At 39.4% G+C, this 14,075-nt stretch overlaps 1 protein-coding gene across 1 annotated transcript; it reads right to left on the reverse strand.

Moving 5' to 3' along the window:
• Positions 1 to 3,787: 3,787 nt before the first annotated feature.
• Positions 3,788 to 12,838, reverse strand: Aldob (aldolase, fructose-bisphosphate B). The gene is given in 9 exon segments (XM_051187796.1): positions 3,788 to 4,490; positions 5,275 to 5,442; positions 5,444 to 5,475; positions 5,867 to 6,041; positions 6,871 to 6,954; positions 8,054 to 8,214; positions 10,821 to 10,875; positions 11,648 to 11,859; positions 12,690 to 12,838. Coding segments are annotated over 9 exon segments (1,095 nt in total). The 5' UTR covers positions 12,802 to 12,838; the 3' UTR covers positions 3,788 to 4,394.
• Positions 12,839 to 14,075: the final 1,237 nt, after the last annotated feature.

Below are 14,075 nucleotides of genomic sequence, written 5' to 3' on the forward strand. Positions count from 1 at the left end.
TGGCTTTCTTCCCGTGGCTTGCTCAGCCTGCTTTCATATAGAACTCAGGACCATCAGCTCAGGGATGGCACCACCAACAGTGAGCTGGGCCCTTTCCCATTGATCACTAATTGAGAAAATGCTTTATAGCTTGATCTCATGGGCTACTTCCTCTCTGATGACTAGCTTTGTATGGACCTGACTCTGATAGCAACATAGGACCAAAAGACTGTAGCATAAGGCTCTTGTCAAGGCCCTTCCTGGAGGATCCAGTGTTGAGAATAGTTCCCAGTGCAGAGTATTAAAGGGCACTCTCAGGAAATCAGTGTCTACAGACATGTGTCCATTAACATGCCTCATGGCTTTACCTCTGCCTTATATGTAATCAAAACCGTGTATGCCACAAAAAAAAAAAAAAAAAAAAAAAAACAAAGATCCAGAGGCCTCAGTGTCAATGTAAGAGAGAAAGAGAAACCAGAGTTGGTGACACAGATTCTGTAGACTGCCAGAGTAAGCCACTCTCACTTCCTTGATCCCTGTCCTTTTTAATGGCAGGATAATAAAAAAAAAAAAAAAAGAAGGGAAGAAAACCCCCTGGGTAGTTTGCAAAGTGGCAATAATAATAATAACAATAATAATAATAATGAACATATTTTTGGTATGTGCCTCAAACACATTAATATCTTTATTGCCCCAATGATGACAGACAGACGGGTTCATTTTGCCACCAAATAATTTCCTGCTAGCTTTTGTTAAAACTCAAGGTTTTCAGAACCTTCTATATTTTAGAACTGTCAACTAAATGGATTGTGAACCTATTGTTGAAATGTACTGACATGTTTATTCTATCAACAACAACACACGCGCGCGCGATGAACAAGCCACAAAGTGTAATGTGTCCATGAACCAATTAGCTAGTGATAAAACAAGCTTTTGAATGTAGCTAGGGTATCTGTTGCTATGATGAAACAGCATGTCCATAAACAACATGGGGAGGAAAGGATTTCTTTCATCTTATACTCCATCATGACAGGAATTCAAAGCAAGAACTGAAACAGAGGCTGTGGAGGGATGCAACATATTGGCTTGCTCCCCACAGCTTGCTTAGCCTGCTTTTAGCATGTAACACTACCTGCCCAGGGGGTGGCACCAACCATAGTGAGTTAGGCCCTCCCACATCAATCACTAATTAAGAAAATGCCCCACAGACTTGCCCACAGGCCAATCATTTTCTCAGTTGAGATCTCTTCCTCTGAAATGACTCTAGCTCATGCTAAATTGACATAAAAATAACCTGCACACTAAATGTAAAATCTGTGCTCCCTTCAAAAAGGAGTTTTCAAAGTATATTAGCCCAAGTCTCACTAACTGGATTTGAGACCTTGAATGACTCATTAGGACACTGGAATTCAGTTTGCTCCTCTTGCTTGTGAGACATCTAAAGCTAAACCAGGTAAACCTGAAGTCCATTTTTGGCTTGGCTGAATGCCTTCCCCATGATGTCTGGAAGCTTTTGAAGGCTCGGGTTCTCGTTGCCATACACAGTATTATTATTAAATAATCTCAGCATCTCGTTTTTGAAAGGCATAATAAAACAGCTTTCTCTTATAAGAAGACAAGTATCTTCAGATTGTTAATGGTTCCCCTTTTCATTGAAGGTCTTTCAGTTACCTTCCCATAATTACAACTTCTATGCCTCATTTCAGATGCCACAGCCTCCTGTATTATACCAAGTACCTAGTTGGTATCTCCTTCCCATTTACTAACTCCTGGTCAGTGGCTTCTGACCTTTATTCACTGCTTAAGCTTGACATAAGAGTATCTTTTTTTCCTTAAACACAAATTCCTCTTAATTACTTTCTATGTTTGTAATCAGATTTTATTTTAGTATCTATTGATACATTTATTTGATGTTCAGGGAGACAGTAGGAACTGATATTTAAAGTCATGTTCTCTTCTTGTTACACAGAATTCAGGAAATTAATATATATAACATTTCAATGAGAAGTATGGCCCTTCAGTGCAAAAGAAGACAGTAGCTAGGGAAAGTACTGTGTAAAAATCCTCTCCCCCAGGGAAATGTAAATCAATCTTCTTGATCAGAGATAAAGGCCTAATTATAATAAGTCCATGCTTAACCATTAATGGCATCTGAAAGGTTTCTTTCCAACATTGATTCAGATCATTTTTAGGCAAGAAGAGATCTGTCATACAAGGTGCTATCTACAAGCTTTTAGGACAATGTGGCATGTAGAAGGAATTATGGTCATTCTTATTACATTAAAAGCTGTACTGTTGTAATGGTCCATGTTGCAGATTCTCATCTGTGAAAAGTACAGTAGAAAAATGAAAAAATTCTTGAAGACATCACCGGGTTCCTGGGATGTAAATCCAAATTCAAATGGTCTACCAATGTGACTTCCACCTTCTCCCCTACCATTTAATCCTTCTTTGTCATACTTAGTCACAGATTTGATAACACCTCAGCTACTTGCTTGAATTTTCTTCTGTTTATTTATTGTCTGGATTTTTATCTGGATACCACCATCATGTCATTTTTTCAGTGTGCCTCCAGTGAGGCAGGTCTTTGCATACCCAGAACTTCACTAGTAACCTACTGTGTTTTCACAGATCAGAAAATGTCTAGAGTCTGAGGTCTGTACTCCTCACCTGCTCTACTGAGACAAACTGAAAGAGTAGTTTATTCAAGAAATTATAATCTTTGTCTCAAATCTTCATGATATAGAATATATGATTTTACTTATTGCCTAAAATGAATGCCATAAGAAAGTGGATCTCCACCAACAGAAGAGTTGTTGGACACTGGTAACTTTGCCATGGCCTTTCTCCCTGGCTCTGTATTCATCATAGAGTTGAAGCCTAACTTCTTAGCATTGAAGTACCTGTGTGACCCTTGGGAAGCAATATAAGTGTTCTATCTATAGAAGCCCTCTGCTCAATGACATGAATTTATAATTAAGGTAAGTTTTGACTTATTTAGATGAATATAGTTGCTTCTTGGCAAGTACATGGAAGCAAATATTCAAATATAGATAGCACATAGTTAAGTTCACTTTCCTATGCTTCATTCCCAGGTCTTCTTAGAAGTCCCCTTGGATGAATTCTCTTATTCCTCAAAATCATGTCGCTATGCCTCTTTTTTAATTCACTTAATCTAGTACATTTGTATTTATATTATTCAAGAAATTTAGCTAGCTACCTCCTTTATTTAATTGTAGGTATGTATTTTTTAACTATGTCTAGTTTAAGACTGAAAGATAACAAAACTACTTTATGCTTTTGTCATATAAAGAAAGCTATCTTTAAAAAAAATACTTCTCAACACATCTGTTCTATTTAGTATTCCTAATTCCTTTCGTTTTTTTCCCTTGTCCTCTCATCACATATCCCAACTCCCATCAGGTAAATCATTCTTTCTGTGTTATCCAAAGTTTCAGGGTTTAAATTCCCTTGTGATTGTGATTTAAAAAAAAAAAAAAAAACACCTTTTTTCTTTTCTTTTTTTGTTTTGTTTTGGTTCTTTTGTTTATTTTTTGAAAGTTAGGTCTGAACACTGACAGTCAAAAATTAAAATTATGTGACTATTTTTTATTGCACACTGAGGGACCAAACATGACTTTGAGAGGAAAATGTAGTTCTGTGTCACAAAACCTGGGTACTTGAAGAGGAATGCACCAAGCCAGAAGGGATATCAAGTCACAGGTTATGAGAAATGATTCTCTGTTACATCTTTCAAATATCCCGGAACTAGAAGTCTAGACTAGCTGTCCTCAAGTATGGTACACACTGGAATTGCCAAAAGAATTTTTATTTAATCTGATAGAGTTTCTAGTGTCATTCAGCAAACAGGGAAATCAGCCATTTGACTTCAGTGGATGTCCAAAGCTGAGGATCCTGTCTATTATTAATGGCAGTCATGTCTAGTATAGTCAAAGATGGCGAAATGCAGAGTCCATCAGCAAGAATAGGAAATTGAACAGTGCCAACTGCAGGTTTATACATGTTTTATTTCTTTTTCTGTGCATCCTTCATAACCAACCCTGGTAAGTATGCTTATTAAAATTCCTTTCTCCGCCCCCCAACTTCTGAGGTACTTTCCTCAGCAGTTGCTGTGTGTGTGGAGGACTGGCTTTCCTTTGAAGCCTTTCTTTCTTGGATGCATGTTTGGGAACATGGGGAACTGGAGGTATTCAGAGACTATTGTTTGACATGCTCATACTCCTGTTTCGTGAGCTCATTGAGCTTTTCTCTTGTGTTTATGATTCACATATATTGTATTTTAAGCAGTTCAATCAAAATTTATCTAATCCCCAGGGTTGACTGAAGCCTTTCAGCTCTCCTTCCAAAATACCCAGGAGAACTGGATCCTGGCTAGGAGGGAAGGGTGACAGCATCTAATAGGTGTAGGAGGCTGTGAAGAGAGACTGAGTGGCAGCAGCACCTGAAGAACCTGTGTGGACATACTTTCCTTGGGCTGCCTGGCAGTTGGCCTAAAAACAAACATAAGAGAAGATATTGAATTAAGGAACCATAGTCCCTGCCTTGATGTTCTCTACTGCTCATTTGAAACCATCACACTTCTATTTGGTTATTTTAACTCTTTATAGTAATGCTGCTGAATATTGCTATTAGTACCACCCCTTCTGTGTTTTATTCCTTGTAATCTTTTGAGGTTCATGTCACTTATTTCCCATTGTTCCCCTCCTTCATGTCTTTCTAAGACCAATAACAGTCTCTTGCAATATGGTATCCTCTTGGTACTTCTACCTTCAGTGACCCTTATTTCTAATCTCACCTTTCTCTTTGTTGGAACTTTTTGTTGAGGGTCATTAGTATGCTCCTCAATGCTAATCTCAGGACTTTTGCTTTTAATTTCTCTGTAGTATGTTATGTTGACTCCTTGGAACTCTTCTACTGGTTCTTAGTTCCTAGAATCTTTGATTCATCTTACAATATAATCGGTGACTTTCACCATATCCTTTATAAATGAAAGGCATCTTCAATTCAGGCCTTGACCCTCTAATCTTCCTTCCTAAGTTCTTTGATTGAGAATTCCTTTCTATCTTCTATAATCAACAGTCTAACTAGGATAGAAAATTCAATACCCTTTCTAAGCCCAATCTTCCTACTTAGCTATAATATTACATTTTTAATGCTAAATAGACACTATCTGTAGGAGCATTCATGTCTTATAGGGAATAATGCTTCTCCAAGCAAGACACGACTGTCAGGCCCCAGGTATCAATGAAGTACATAAAAGCTAGCAGTTCTTACCAGGGCCCGCTTCATGAAAGCTTCCTGAGTTGCCTTCTTGTTTTCAGTTTTGCCACCCCAGGCAGCCAGGGCACTGGCCTGAAGGGCTCTTCCATATGAGAAACTTAGTTTCCAGGGCTTTGGCAGAGGGCAACGGTTGATAGCATTGAGGTTGAGTGTAGCATCCTCCCTCACTCATGCCTCCAGACAAAAAGCAGATACCTGGAATGAGAGAAGTCATTCTACTGGATTAGTTTCAACTTGGGAAAAAAAACAAGCAATAGTCTAAAAGAAATATAATGTCTTAATCTCCTCCTGGATTTTCATAGGACTGGGTCATAGAAGTCAGTTTGCCCTTGCTGGGGCTAGTTGGGCTAAGAAGAGAAGCGCTTTAATAAGGAGGGCAGTGAAACACACATATGTGAACCTTCAGATAGACTGAAGATACTTGGCATCTCACAGTAAGAGATGATGTACTGGATGCCTGTGAGGTAGATGATATCTGATATCTTATTCCAAGGACCCAAACAGGCTCTACGCAAATACATGTTTGTGGCTCTCTTCCAAACGATAAGAGATGAGACCTTAAATCTGGGGAGAAAGAAGGCATTACCAGGAACAGCTGCAGGAACAGTGCGATGGAGAGCAGTGACGGTGGCCATGGCCACTTGCTCTGGTGTATACTTCTTGCTGCAGGCATGCCCAGCAGTTACCATATTTGGTTTTAGCAAGGTGCCTTCTAGGTAAACATGATGATCATTGAGGGCCTTGTAGACAGCAGCCAAGACCTGAAAAACAAGAGGACCAAAGACATGAAATTTGGAATAAGTTCTAGAATCACATGACCCTGGCACTTCTGCATTACAAGGATGCAAAGTAAAAGTAATCTCCATGTGTCTTTTGGTCAAAGCTTCTGAGGCCTCTGCATCTCCTCTGGACCATGTATTTGCAAACTGTATCATTGAGCCTAACCACATTGGGCCATCTCTACCACTAGCTGTTCCTCTGCATAAACTATCATCATGACTGTTTTCTAGAGAATCCTCATTCTTCTCTTCCCATATCCTTGGTCAGTGTTATCATTGGAGACTACCTTGTTTCAGTAGTTTGGGACATTCTCCACTTTTCTATGGAATTTTAATGATAATAATAACATACATTTTAGAAACAGTTCTTTCACATGCTATTTCAGACTACATACTTCTTACAAGTGTAGAAATTCAGGTGACGCAAAATTATGATTTATGAAGAAAATCACCATCTTCCAGAACTACTATGACTACTTTAGAAAATCCCATCCGAACAATATGGTTCATAATTTACCATGTGAGGATTTTATTTTAAGATAGTGCACACATGGAATTGAGATTCAAAAGAGTCAATATGCCTTGCCCTGAGTCCTACAGTAGGCAAAAGGTCTGTAATTCCAAATCTTGTTACTACAAGATACCATATACTAAAGTGTGAAGGGTTGATAAACACCTCTTTACCTTTCCCATGCTATATAATTACACTAAACTACAGGTTATTTCTGAAATTCAACTATGTTTAAGTAAAAGCCTTTTCTCAAAATAAAAAGGTTTTAACTGGAATATAGAACTTTTGTTTCAAACCTACCTTCTCAGAAACATACTGGCAGTACTCTAAGTCATGGTCTCCATCAGGCAGCACCTCTGGCTCAACAATCGGTACCAGCCCATTCTGAAGGAGAAAATGGAGATGATACAACAATCAAGTGATGCTCACTGTGGTCCTCTGTTAGGGAGCAGCCACCAGAGGTGGCTAATTGAAAAGGACAGCATTAGGGAGAAATGTTATGCAGTTTAGTTGAAAGTGATCAAAAGAAGCATGGAGTATCTACTGAGCACTTGTGGTTTAGACACATCCACACAGAAGTGAAGTTAAACACTTTTATGGACTTAAAATGCAAATCTTTAATTTCTATATCTTATTAACTACAGACCATTCTAGCTATCTGAGAAACTAGTGGCAATCCTTTTTAAGACAGCCAAGTTTAATAGTAACAAATACCCTCTAGTATGAACTAAGGAATTCAAGAAGAGTTTGCAGTTCTCACTTGCAATTTCCAGGTACCCACAGCTCCAGTGGTCTTAACAAAATACCCACAGTTACAAACCAAATTTAACTCTAACCCAGATACTTCAGCACAAACTGTCTGGAAATGTTAGTATCCAGTCACCATTCTATAAGAAACAGGTTGAACTGAGGCTCTGTCCAAGTTCTGACCACCATCTAACTAGGCATTTAAGATGATCATCACTTTGGTGTGATGGAATATAAACAAGCACATTCCCTGTCTCTAGAGCAATGTTTCTCAACCTGTGGGTCATGACCCCTGTGGAGTTGCATATAGATATTTACAATCCATAACAGTAGCAAAATTATAGCTATGAATTAGCAATGAAATAATTTTATGGTTGGGAGGTCACCACAACATGAGGAACTGTATTAAACGGTTGCAGCATTAGAAAGTTGAGAACCATTGCTCTAGAGCCTGATTCTTTTTAAGATTTGGGTTATAGAACAATAGTAGAGGGAAGCCACTGATAGCATTGATCCTGAAGTCATAGTTTAATAGGTTCCACTCCTACTGGCTTGTGGAACCAGAGTTCTCTCTATATGTGGCTATGGTAAAAGTAACAAAATATGATACATATAAAACATAATAATATATGTTTATATCAATTAATAAGGGAAGAAGAGAGATTATAATGAAATTGAAATTGAAAAATGCTCTGCGAAAAGGTTTATTTTTCAGCTCAAGGTTAAAGAAAAGCACCTGCTGACAGATGCTGGCATAGCGAGCCAGAGCGTTGGCATTTTCTTGGATAGCAAGGCTGGAGGGACACTGGTCAGCAATCCTCAACACAGCACGCCACTTCCCAAAGTCAACACCATCTTTCTTGTACTGAGCACATCGTTCAGAGAGGCCATCAAGCCCTGCATGTCACAATACAAAAAAAAAAAAAAAAGACTTCTTTGTACCCTATACCTGGTCTGTGGGAACCCTCATTGAGTGAAGGAATTTTCCAGTGGTATACCTTTGAGTACTGAGAATATCCAAATGAATTAACATTGATCACAGTAGGGAATCAGAAGGCCTAGATTTAATAATCTCAGTTTTGATATTCATATTTGATACACTCCAAGTAAAAGCTAGGGAACTCATAGTCAAAAATAATCCTCATAAATGTGGAAATTGTTGCCCCTGGTGTTTAAATGTCTTGACCATACTTTTTTTTCCTATACAAAGAGCTTCCTTTATTGGTTATAGTAAATGAGTTGGTGGCTTCATTTCATGAACTCGGATTCTATTGAGGTCATGAGGGTAGGTGAAGAAACTGAAAGATAACCTTTTATATTAATTTTTAAAGATAATTTTATTGAGTTCACTGAAAGAAGGCTGTAGGATGGCCAGTAACCAGATTACTACCTGCCTTACGTAATTGATAAATGTCTCAAGTTTCAGTTTTTATTAAAGTTTTATTAAAGGCATGCAAATGCCTTTACAGACTTATATTTCTAAGAAGGAAGAACAATGAGCTGTACGATTCAGACTGTAAATGACTAGCCGCCTGGGATGCTCAGGAAATGGCAGCAGAAATTTCATTAGGTGAAAAATAACTTCCTTAAGAAATTGGAGCCCCAGTTTGTACCTCACAAGAGAACAAAACAATTTTTTAATTAACCACTTTAACTACCTGATACTGAGCAATAAATTGGCTTGAAACCTGGTTCAGTGAAAACTTTAGAATGTGTGACAGAAACAATTGCCTTCAGAAGCTATAGTGTGATGAAAGATAAAAAATAAACTCACTGAAGATAGGCTACCTATGAGTTATAAACAGCATAAGCAAATAACCCAACATGAAACCAACACTCATCATTTCAAGAGAAAAAAAAGATATGAAAACTTTGACAGAGAGATAAAAAAATATGGGATTAAAAAGAGAAGACCCAAATTTATGCTGGGTAGGCATTGAGTGGGAGGAAGGTATAAGGTAGGAGTATGTTAAAGGAACCAAAAATCAAAGAAAAGTACAAATTCTCAGAGCGTGAACCTGAAAACAAAACAAACAACAGATACAGCAGAGAAACAGCACCAAAATAAATCTCCAAGCTCTTCAAAGCAATTAAATTGTTTTTTAAAGTATAGCATTGGCCTAAAAAATGATTATAATATCTTCAAATGCTCAGGTAAGATTAATGGCAGCCTAGAACTATATTTTCAATTAAAACATTTAAAATGAGAATAAATTAAATCTATATTCAAGAAAAAATGAAAAGAATTCTTTGCTAAGTTAATTACTAAAGGATCTTTGTCAAAAAAAAAGAAAGGAAGAAAAAGGAAGAAAGAAAGTGGATTCAGTACAATGGCAAGCACAGACATTATGGGCAGTGGGCATTGGATTAACTTTTAGATTTTTGTAGACAATTTTTTTCAAAAATTAGGATAGGGTTGCCAACTTTGAATTTTTGTAAATCATACTTTAAGCACATAGATTCTGCCTTATATTGACCATAGTTTTTGAACAGTGGCAGCTGAGATTCAAATTCTACTGAGCTAACCTCGAGGTGGGGCTAACTTCTTAGACTGTGAATAGCTCTCAAAAAGATTTGTATCGCATGTTCCAGAACAAGGATCCAAACTGGCCCCCAATCGGGAGTCCTTTCCTCTCTACTGCTCCTGAAATGTTCTGTAAAAATAGTGGTTCCAGGTGCAGTGTGTCTGCTTCAGGCAACATACTGAGTAAGCACTATATGTACATTGTCTAAAACAGTCCCTATAACTACTCTGCAAAGTAGGTACTGTCACTCATTTAATTGTAACCCAGGTCATGCAGTTATTAAATGGAAGAAGTGGGGCTGATGTATTGAGGATACATCTCAGTGGTTGGGTGCTTGCCCTGCATGTGGAAAGCCTTGGATTCAATACCCAGTACCACACAAATCTGTGTATTCTGGCTTACTCCCATAATACAGTACTCTGTAGACTGAGACAGGGGGGTTGACCACATAGCTCTGTAAATAAAGATGCTTGCTGCTAGTGGTGACATCAGTTTGAGCCCTAGAACTTACATACTGGAAGGAAAGAACTGATTCTCTTAAGTTGCATTTTGACCTCAACACACACACAGCATGGTACAAGCACACGCACACATAGCATAAAAAAGAAAAAAAGTATTAGGGATATAGTTTAGTTGTGGAGTGGTTGCCTAGTATATTTAAGATCACAGGTTCGATCTATACTGTGTACAGGGGAGAAGGAAGGAAGAAAAGTGGGAAGGGAGGCAGGAAGGGAGGGATTAAAAAGGGAAGAAAGGAAGGAAGGCAGTCTGGGCTGGGGGTGTATCTCAGTGGCGGATGTTTGAAAACCCCTGGGTTCAACCTTCAGCACCAAGGAGTGTTGGGATAAGAGAAAAAAACAAGAAAACAAACATGTTGGTACTGGTGTTAGAAATAGTCACATTGTTTCCTTTTCTTCACTTGCCTTCGATTCTAGCCTACATAGCTTTATTTGTCTCATCAGTAAGCAAGGTTCTTACCTTGAATGGTGGTTTCCTTGTTTGTTCCTGCAAGGGGAGCACTTCCTTGGTCCAACTGCAGATAAAAGCAATGAACAGGTTGGCAAGTGTCAAACAGGAGTGAGACAGCAAAGTTCCTGGTGCTGTCCTCATTTTCACAAGCAAGCAAATTAGGAAGGCATATGAGTCACTAGGGGGCATAGTTCAGCTCTCTGTGGGAGGAAGCTAACTTACTGAGAAAACAGTCCTGACTTTTATTGAGCATCTGCACCTCCAGGTACTGTGTTCAGACAGGAGGTAAAAAGATTATGGATGCAACACTGCTCAATGTAACAGAGAGGTAGGTAACCTGTGTGCAAGTTACAGCACCCCATGTCTAAAATAAGGACAGGAATTAAATCTACCTCAGAGTTTTCTGTGAAGGATTAAGTAGGCTTGCAGTTGTGTGCACTTAGTGAATGCTACTTTTCACTGGAGAACTGCATGCTCTCTTGAAGACTCAAGAAGATGACTCCAGCACTTTATTAAAAACAACTGCTATTGACTGAAAAGCTACAGGACAGGATTTCCTTTAAAAGATTGTTTTATCTTTATACTATGCAGGAAGTAGATACTAATAGTCTCAAGAAATGAGGAACTAGGGATGCAGAGACTAAATTCCTTGCAAAGCCCTGGTTGAAAAGAGAGCAATGAAATAGAAGTCTGGGAGAGGATGTGGGTCTCCATCGAGAAAGGCGAGTGGGAAAGGGTAAGAAATGAAGGCACGCTATCATGTTCAGGCTTTGTACTGCCCAGGGTGCTGGAAGTGTGCACAGAAGGCAGGGTGAAGTAGGAATGAGAGTATTCACCTTGATGCCCACCACAATTCCCTTCTCCTTGAGGATGTTTCTGAACAGCTTTCCCTGACTGTCCTTCTGGTAGAGGGTCTCATGGAAAAGGATCACTCCTCCGATGCTCTGGTTGACAGAATTGTCAACAGTAAAGAGGATTTCTCGGAACTGCCTGCGGTTCTCTTCCGTGTTTTCCACCTTTATCCTCTGTAGGCGGTTCCCCATGGTGCCTAGAGATGGGCCAAGGGCAGCATGAGGAGAAGCAAGCCAGTGCTATCCTGTTGTCTTCCCTACACTTGGTATACCTAATCAGGGTGAAAAGCAAAGGCCCCTTCGCCTTCCTGTTAACCCCAGATCTTTGAAGTTCCTGTCTTGGCTTTGGTCTTCAAAGGAGGAAACATTAGTTGTTCTAACACAATGACTGGAAAATGTACAGGCTGCCATGCAGGTCAGGTGGACATGGGAGGTCTTTGAGATATGGAAGGCCTTCTAGCCCTCTGCTTTCCAATCCTGAATCTCTTTAGATAGCCATGCTTGGAAGGAGGGAAGGGACAGACTCTTAACTTTAGCTCTTATTATTTTAGGGTAGATCATTCAAGACTGTGCCTCCCTGTGATTTCCTCAGTCACAAAGCCTGCCCTAGTCCAGATGTCTCCCTGAGGTAGGCTGGCCTAGTCTAAACTGACTTCTCATTAGCAGCAAGTCCAAGTTGGGATAAGGCAGATCTCATTACCTGGTTCTGTTTTGCATGCTAAATCTAGCTCATTTTCTGTTTATTTTCAGGGCAAGTTCTCAATACTCTGTCCATATCATGTTATAAAGTTATAAAGAATTGATGGCTACTGACTTCTCCTTGGTTATTGAATTTCTGATTTTCACAGGCTGGATTCCTATTATGCAGGGCTTGAGTTTCTTCCTTTGGTATTCTAGAATCTTCTTATTAAGACTCTAGAGCTCTAAAGCTCTATATTCACCAACTGCGAGTACATAAACCTTTACTTCCTCCGAGAGGAATGCTCACACACAATGCTGTTCTGTGGCATGACTTTCTTACACTTACCTACAGATTCATCTGCAGCCAGGATGCCCTTCCCATTGGCAACAATGCGCTGGGCAATCTCTGAGAGCTCCTTCTTCTGCTCTGCGGTGAGGGCTGGAAATCGGTAGGCCATGGTGATAGGTCTAGAAAAGAATACAGGACAACTGCTCACAGAATTGTGGGTGGTTCCAGTGAATTAGTGACCAGGATGGTTCAAATGTCTATATGGGCTCCATTGACACTTCTTGCCTATTTCCAATGAGGCCTGTTGGGTCCCCTTTGCTTGAGTAATCACAACGAATGAAGGTCAGATGACAGGTGTTCAGAATGAAGGTATGATGTCAAATATTCATGGTGGCCTTAAAAAGAAGCTTTCCCAGGTGGTCTTGGAGATCACTGACCCTAAGGCTGAACCAGATAATTGGTGATTCACTAAAATCTGGCAAATGGAAGGAACTTCAGTAACAGACTAGCTCTCTGCTCTGTGGATTCCTGGTGCTGCAGGGTATTCTAAGTTATGACTATGCCCAACTTTTCTCTCTTAGTCTCCAGATCCAAAAGATTATTCTCTAGGGATCAATGTATGCTTGTCCTTAAAATGAACATCCCTCTGACTTTGTGTTAGAGCAGCAGGTGAGGCACAAGGTTAACCATCTGTGAGACTAGCTGGGTTAACCACTGAGAAATGCTCCCAAGGCCCTCTGGACTGCAGGTTCTGGTCCTTGCTGAAGTAATATGGTGGTCCCTGCTGCAGTTATTTCTAGCTTCACTGCTAAGTACAGAGAGATACTGCCATACACCCAAGCAGCTTTCTCAGGAATAGCGCAAGCTCCAAGCTAAAAGAAGGCTAACTTGCCACCCAGCTTCATCTTTTAATCACTCTTCCCACATTCTGCCTCCCTCTGGATAAAGCTCTTGGAAATCTGTCACTTGATATAAGGAATCAATGCCTGCTGAACTCATTCATGAGAAGACATAACTGATAATCTCACTGTTGCTACTCTCAGCATCACTACAAATTCTTGCTCCAGCCCAATACGTCATTGGGCTCTAGGGCAAGCCAGTGGGCAGCATATTTAAAGAAAACTGTTTCTAAGACTCCTACTCCCAGCTAGAGGAAGATGACATTTCCCATTTTATATATTATATCTAGCATCAAGGATTTTTAGCTTCAGATCTAGCCTCCAGATATTCAGACTGGGAAAGAACAACCAGAGTGGTAACCTTCAAATCAAGGTACAAAATCTCCTTCTCAGTTTAGGTATTGGCACAAATAAATTGACAGTTACCAAAAAATGCCCGTAACAAAACAAAAGGAAAAAAAATGATCCAGTAATAACACATTATTTTCTACTGCCATACATGCTAATTGGTTGTCATTTACCATAAAGTTTATTCCTCACAGTA

Source organism: Phodopus roborovskii, unplaced genomic scaffold (genome assembly GCF_943737965.1).
Source record: "Phodopus roborovskii unplaced genomic scaffold, PHOROB, whole genome shotgun sequence".
Classification (NCBI taxonomy): domain Eukaryota; kingdom Metazoa; phylum Chordata; class Mammalia; order Rodentia; family Cricetidae; genus Phodopus; species Phodopus roborovskii.